Source organism: Tripterygium wilfordii, chromosome 12, assembly GCF_013401445.1.
Source record: "Tripterygium wilfordii isolate XIE 37 chromosome 12, ASM1340144v1, whole genome shotgun sequence".
In the NCBI taxonomy this organism is placed as follows: Eukaryota; Viridiplantae; Streptophyta; class Magnoliopsida; order Celastrales; family Celastraceae; genus Tripterygium; species Tripterygium wilfordii.
Window position 1 is genome coordinate 4,826,684 of NC_052243.1, and position 7,131 is coordinate 4,833,814.

At 37.1% G+C, this 7,131-nt stretch overlaps 1 protein-coding gene across 1 annotated transcript; it reads left to right on the plus strand.

Annotated features, from left to right (window-relative positions):
• The first annotated feature begins 382 nt into the window (after positions 1–382).
• LOC120010125 (adenine phosphoribosyltransferase 1, chloroplastic-like) lies at positions 383–6,429 on the plus strand. Its single transcript, XM_038860827.1, has 6 exons — positions 383–577; positions 679–789; positions 2,161–2,253; positions 4,024–4,173; positions 4,830–4,888; positions 5,998–6,429. The coding sequence occupies exons 1-6, from the start codon at positions 490–492 to the stop codon at positions 6,049–6,051; spliced, it is 555 nt and encodes a 184-aa protein (XP_038716755.1). The 5' UTR covers positions 383–489; the 3' UTR covers positions 6,052–6,429.
• Positions 6,430–7,131: the final 702 nt, after the last annotated feature.

Here is a 7,131-nt window from a genome sequence, read left to right on the forward strand (position 1 = left end):
TTATACATTTGGAAATCAAATTCATGTCAAATTGTACACACAATTTGTATTTTTATCAAAATCACATCCATGTAACAAAATACACTCCAGACCAGATTTTTTTAACGACATATTACCTGAAAGACTAACGGAGACCATTGTCGAAAATTGAGGGATTTGTTTGGCCCAAAAAAATAGAGGGATTGAGGGATTTGTTTGGCCCAAAAAAATAGAGGGATTCAGTTGACCCTTTCTTGAAAGTACATGGACTGATTAGTTATTTATCCCATATTTTATTGCCATTAATTATCGTGAGGTCAAGGGTGGTAATTATTGTAATAAAAACGTTAAAGCAAAGATATTTAGGAAGGGTATTTTAGTCACTCTATGGACTTTGACGCTATTGGTGACCTTCCTCTTGTTGCGTCAACTGCGCCTCTCTCGCACTCCCCTCACTCTCTGCGTGTTACTTTCTGAGCAGTGAGCGGCGACTCCGTGGGAGATCGAAAAATGGCTGAATGTGCGACAGATGGGAAGGACCCTCGTATAGCAGGAATCGCATCCGCCATTCGCGTGATCCCTGATTTTCCTAAACCTGGTTGCTTCTTCACTCTTCTCTGCTTTTTTGCTTTTTTAGTGAGTTTATAGGGCTAATCGGGATTTGTTTGAACGTATATGTGATAATGTTTGTATTGGAAGGGATTATGTTTCAAGATATAACGACTTTGCTGCTTGACACGAAGGCGTTCAAGGACACTGTTGATTTGTTTGTTGAGAGGTATAAGGGGAAATGTATCTCTGTGGTTGCAGGTGATATATATTCTCACATAGATACGACATATTTGTTTCAACATATATTTCTAGCTATCTAGCTTGTACTTTCGTTGCATTTCTAAGGTTTTTGATGTTGTATCTTGTAAGTACCATCATAACTGACATTTAAGATTCTTTATAAGCCTGTATTTTACGATTGTATTGCAGTGGCATAGAAGATTTATCTAATAGCCGATTGCTGGTTTGATACCGACCTGAATTTATGTTAATGCTTAACATAAAATTGGCCACACTTGTTGAATTTGTATTTTGAAGTGGTTACATGTCCTTTCTAAGAAAACTTAACAGGCAATTGGCTAACTGTAGTTAGATATGTTTCTTGTGGCATCTCCTAGAGTACCTACTCTGTCCTTTGAAAATTGTATTACTTGTAAGGATGTAAATGATAATTGAACTTGAATACTTTTCCCTAACTGTAAAACAATAACAATGAAACAGAGAGCATTCTTTTCCCTTGTTGAAGTAATCTTATGTCTTTGGGTCCTGTACAATAAGAACAGGTTCAGGGTTTTATTAGGAGATGCCCAAGAGTGTTAGAACTGTTCATATGCTGGAGTTTAGGCTGTACCACTGTGCAAGGAAAAATAAAAAAGGGAAAGGGTGGGTGGTGGATATACACTGTGTTTGCTGGACTATCGAGAGAGAGAAACAAACAATGCTTCAAGACTGCAGAAACCAGCAGAACTAAAATAAACCACACATTTAGAGGAAACCTTATATTATGGCTTTAGGAGCACATTTTAGTGGGTAAGAAAAATATTGGTCACTATGTAGAAGATGGAACTTGATTGTTGCACTTGATTTACTTCTATTGTTACTGTGTTTTTTTACTGTGTAATTCTGGTGTAAGAGCAGCTCATGGCTAAGTTTATCTGTTTCTATAGCTTGTCATCGTGAAAAGAAGAACCGCTTCTTTAGCCCAAGAAGTATTCATAGTTCTTTGTGAATGGGAAGAAAATCTATTGAAGCACTGAGAAAGTACTCGCAATTGGTAGTTCATATTAATTTTAATCGTACGTGTAGCTTGTGCTGGTACAAGCATATGAAACTTATTGACTTTTGTAAACTGATTTTATCTACATTTTCTTTTATGTTCTGAAGGTAAATTCCATAATTCCACTACCTTGAGTGTCAGTATGGTTAGTTTGATGGTGATGATGACAATGCTGATAATAGATTAATTAATTAATTTAATTATGCTGATGGAGTGAGGATACAAGATTGTGACATGATAGTATGCTTATTCATCATTCAGTTGACTCTCTAACTATCTGCATATTTTCCTTCAAATCATAGTGAAAGTGCGATGAATTTACATTTTGTCTGATATTGATGACATGATTACAGGTATTGAAGCAAGAGGTTTTATATTTGGACCTCCTATTGCATTGGCTATTGGGGCAAAATTTGTCCCAATGAGGAAACCCAAAAAGTTACCTGGTATATCATTGTACCTGTTCTGATGTCTATTCATACGTTATCTACTCTTTTTAGGTTCTTGAAAGTTTGCATAGCTCGCAATAGTGGTAGTTGATCCAGGAACACAATTGCAATAGTAATATATTCTTAGCTCCAGTTCTTTTATAAGTTGCAGTAATTCACTGATGAGTCGAATGCTTATGAGTTTAGCCGTTTACCATAACTTGATCAAGCAGTTCATGAATAGTTTATCATGTATGATCAATGAAGTGTATAATTTATTGCTGATTTGTTTGTGATATTTTTAGTTCTATTAAATATTTTAATAACTGATTCACCGCATCATATATGTTCCAATCTGACATTGAAAGGCCTCTAATGCTTCTTCTTGCTATTTTATGTGTTTCATCTTAAAAACATCGTTGAAGCTATGGTATTAGCAGGGGCGGAGACACCCTTAGGATTTTTAAAAATATCTTTATATTACCAATTTTTTTCCCCCTTAATTTTTAAAAAATACCCTATATACTATCTATTTTTCAATCTTGCCCCTTTAAAAAAATATTTTTACAAATCCGTCCCATCAAACTTTTTTTTTATTACCACTACAAGAAATTGGACTCGTACCTATGAAGTACGAAACTATACATGCGGTTTTTGACGATCACAAGTGTCAAAGTATTTTACCCACAGTTTACAAAACTGCATGTATTTTTCTTTATTATACCTGTGGTTTTTAACGATCGTGGGAATAATATTTTATGTACCTGCTGTCGTAGTGCCCACGGGAATAAAATATCACAATACTGTGTCGTTTTGTCAATAGAAGACTCAAAATAACAACCATTTCCTCTATAGGGGTCCAAATCACTCGCTTGCAGAAATGGCTTTCCCATCTCAATTCAAATCCTATCTTTCGAATGCCTCCTCAAAACCGTGCACTACTCTGTTTGTATTTATCTGATGTCAAGTGTGCTCCCTGCCACACTACTCTTATATGCCTAGGGCTCCTAATCCACTTTGACCTCTCTACAAATTCTTCAAAGCATGAAGGTTCAAACCCACTTAGCTTTGCGCCCTTAAAACTACAAAGTCAAAGCCCAAACCCACTTTGTTTTCTCTACATAGTCTACAAAGCCCAAAGGCCCAAATCCACTTAACTTTGCTCAATTGCTCTCTGCCTCACTGTCTTCCGACTCTCAACTCTGAAGTCTCAAAGACAGCAATCTGACAAAGTGAGTCGATTGTCCCTGATGGGTGAGCTGTGAGTAGTGATGGTGGGTGTGGCGTGGTGCATTCAAATTCAATTCAATCCAAATATTTGAATTAGTACTTGTTTCTGTTGCAAAGAATGATGAATGATGATTCGCTTATCTTATTATCCTCAAAACTTTTAATGGAATATGTCCTGTAATCAGACGAAATTAGATCAACTTTTCGATTACGTTGGGAATTATTACATCAAGACAGTCAAAGAACTATAATCTAACTGAGAAATTGATTTGCATAGTGTTAAGTCTTCCTGTTTCCACGGAGACTACAAATCGAGCATTTTCAACTATGAATCATGTTGAAATAGCACTTTGCAACAATTTTTTTTTTCTATAAATTGTCCTAACAAAATTTGAGCTTCCGAGTTCTCAATCTCAACTATATCTCAAGGAAATGTAGTATTCTGTTCTAACGAGCTTAATGCTATAATGGCCAGATGCATTTTAGTAAATAATTTTCTGCAATTTCTGACTAATTTTTATGTTTTATTTTTACATGTGTTTTTATATTTCTTGTCAGGGGAGGTTATTTCGGAAGAATATGCACTGGAGTATGGAACAGACAAAATTGAGATGCACGTTGGCGCCGTTCAAGCCGGCGAGCGTGCTTTGGTAATAGATGATCTTATTGCAACTGGAGGGACCTTGTGTGCTGCAATCAGGCTACTTGGTAGTGCTTCAAGGGTTAAATATGCTCTCTTTTACATGTATTTTCTTGTCTATATGCATTGAAAGTGATTCTTGTCAATTTTCCTTTACATCAATTATTACATGGAGAAGCTTTAATCAACTGACGTTCCCCTGTAGTATAAGGGTTGTTTTACAATCATTGGGCACATTGAGCAATCCGTGTTTGATAAAGAAGCAATATGTTTTGGCAGGGAGGGAAAAAACTTTGAGTTTAGCTTAACCACATGCATTTTCTAGCTGACACGCTATAAATGAGGTGTAAGAGTTTGCTTCACATGAGGCTGCTAAGAAAACTGAACTCTGTTTTCACTACCTTATGGCAGTTCATACTATTTTTCTTTCCAATAACCATGCATGTTTGTGCGAGTGGTTAAATTTATTTGTGTAGTTAAGTGATTTATGACAACGCCCTTTGCACTGACTATATCTATATGTTTAAAATACCACACATAAAGAAGCATTATGGTTGTTTACGCTACTGCATTATCATCTTGGGGAATTTTGCTGTTAGCTTGTTTGAGTTGTTACATTATGCTTGCTCACATAGTACTGCATGTTCAGTGGAGATGGTGCTTTTGTTATCTTGTTAGAGTTATTAGACTGCGCTTGCTCACATCATACTGCTTGTTAATGCAGAGCGTGTTGAGGTTGACGTTGTTGAGTGTGCTTGTGTTATTGAATTGGCAGAGCTCAAGGTATGTCCTGAATCTTAAGATACAATCTTTACCTAAGTTATGAAATAGTTCCAATTTTTTGGCTTACCATGACCTTTAGTATGGCCCTCAACACTCTTGTAGAGTAACCTACTTCACGGCTAGAAATTTCGATTGTTGAGAATATATTCTCTCTTTATCATATATAACTATGTGCAATCAGATAGTTACAAATGGAAGGAGAGTGAAGATCTTATTGATCCTTGGCTCTTATAAAGCTGAAAAATGTTGGATGTTTGAATTTCTTATAGGAGACATTAGCTTCTTGCCCAGCAATGGCCGATTTTCATTTAAGGGAGAATGCCCACTGATTTAATAGCATCTAAGTTATATTAGTTGTTTTTCTTTTTCATGCTTCAACCTTTTGGAAGTTCATTTGCAACTTCAGTTGAACTTTTATTTTTATGAAGATTGGTTAAGTCGAGATTGAATGTATCATCCCAGCATCGCCAAACTGAGTCTGTTAAATGAAAATTTCTCCTTTGCATTGGCTATTATTCAAGATTTCAAGTTATGACCTCCAGAGAGTTCTGGTTGGCATATCTTTTGCATTGCCCTCAGGACATGTTATTTTCGCCTCTCTTCCCCCTATCGCATAACCACCAGCACCGTCTTCAGAAAGAAGCTTTTTTTATTTTATCTGTTCTCCTAGCCACACTGTAACTTGTAAGTTGTCGATCTTATGATTTTTGTAATTCAAGCTAATCTCTTATATCATTATTAAACACACGGTAAAGGAATAAAGAAATCTTTTGAAACCAGAGTAAATATTGTTTCCTAAAGATTCTTGGTACCTCACATATTTAGCCTAGATCAACAATCTATAATGACAACCGGACTCGGTTTCTGCAATTTCAAGTTATGACCTCCACAGTCAAACATATGTCTCAGTGGTAGAGTACTAGAGTTGCAAGGGTGTAACTTGGAGGTCACAAGTTCATTCTTGAAAACAATCTTTCCACATATTATGTGGGGGGTAAGATTTGCGTACATCTTGCATGTCCTTGACCTTGCCCACTACAAGAGTCTTGTGCGTGAGAGTTGTTTACCATTTTTACCATATCCTAATGTGCTTGTTTGGCTTATAACAGGGCCGCGAAAGGCTAGGAGACAAACCGCTGTTTGTTCTTGTGAGTTCAACTTGATCTCACACCAATACTGCTGTAGAACTGCATGTTTCTTGCGCACGTGTAATGGCAGTTGCTGGAGATTTACACAAAGCTAGAGAACTATCAATTTGGAGTGTGGATTGTAGGAAAGGGGGTGTTGGTTGTTAGTAATAAAGAGGGGTTGTTACTTGCTAGGGGCCTGGAACTTGGAAGTGCTGAAAAATGGTGGTGGTGACCAGCTTTGCAAGCACGAGTAATTTGGTTCCAGTTTGCAACTGGGTGTAGTACAGCTTTTCTTGTGGACATGACGTAAATTTTTCTAATGTCTGATTTGTAAGCTGTATAACTTAATGATACCGTGACAGATGCAATGCAAGTTTTCTTCTTTAACGGTTGGATCAACATGCTTTTTGATATGGTTTCTACTTATCTTTGCTGTTGGAGCCTCGATGAACAAATGTCTCTGATTTATGTCGAACTGCCAGCAAGGAACGGTCATAAACCATGTATGTTTCTTGAATGTCTTCCTAGAGTTGCCTTGCTGAGTGACCCACTTTTCAGTTTTCACCCTGTGTGGATTCTTTGCAACCCATTAGTGCGGCTAGGCAGTATATGACCTTTGGTTTATTTATTTATTGTTGTGAAATAGCTTTCATCCCCTAAGGCTGAAGCTGCTAGAGAAAATCAGCATTTTACGTTCAATCGCTTGTGAGTCATACTGCTCAAGTATCGTAGGCTTGTGGCTTCTCATACTGCTCCAAGAGCTAAATGACTGAATCTAAACTTGCTTGTTTTGAGAAAACTTTTAACAGAAAAAAAGGGAATTACGAGGTGCAAATTGTAAAAGTGGTGCAAGTATAACCGTCCAAGTTTAGACATGATAGTACCAAAATAACCTCTATTGTGATCTTGACATGTGACATATATGATTGAGATGACACATCTCTTCCGGAGTCTCCTCGGCCATTGGCCAAAGTAAAGCCGAGGACAGCCATCGAAGAGAAGACACTCGAATAAGGTACGATAATCGAGGAGATAGCATCTCGGTTGGACCGAGATGCCCTCTGGGCATATTATCGAGCACCGATAACCCTTGGTGGCAAACACCACACAGGA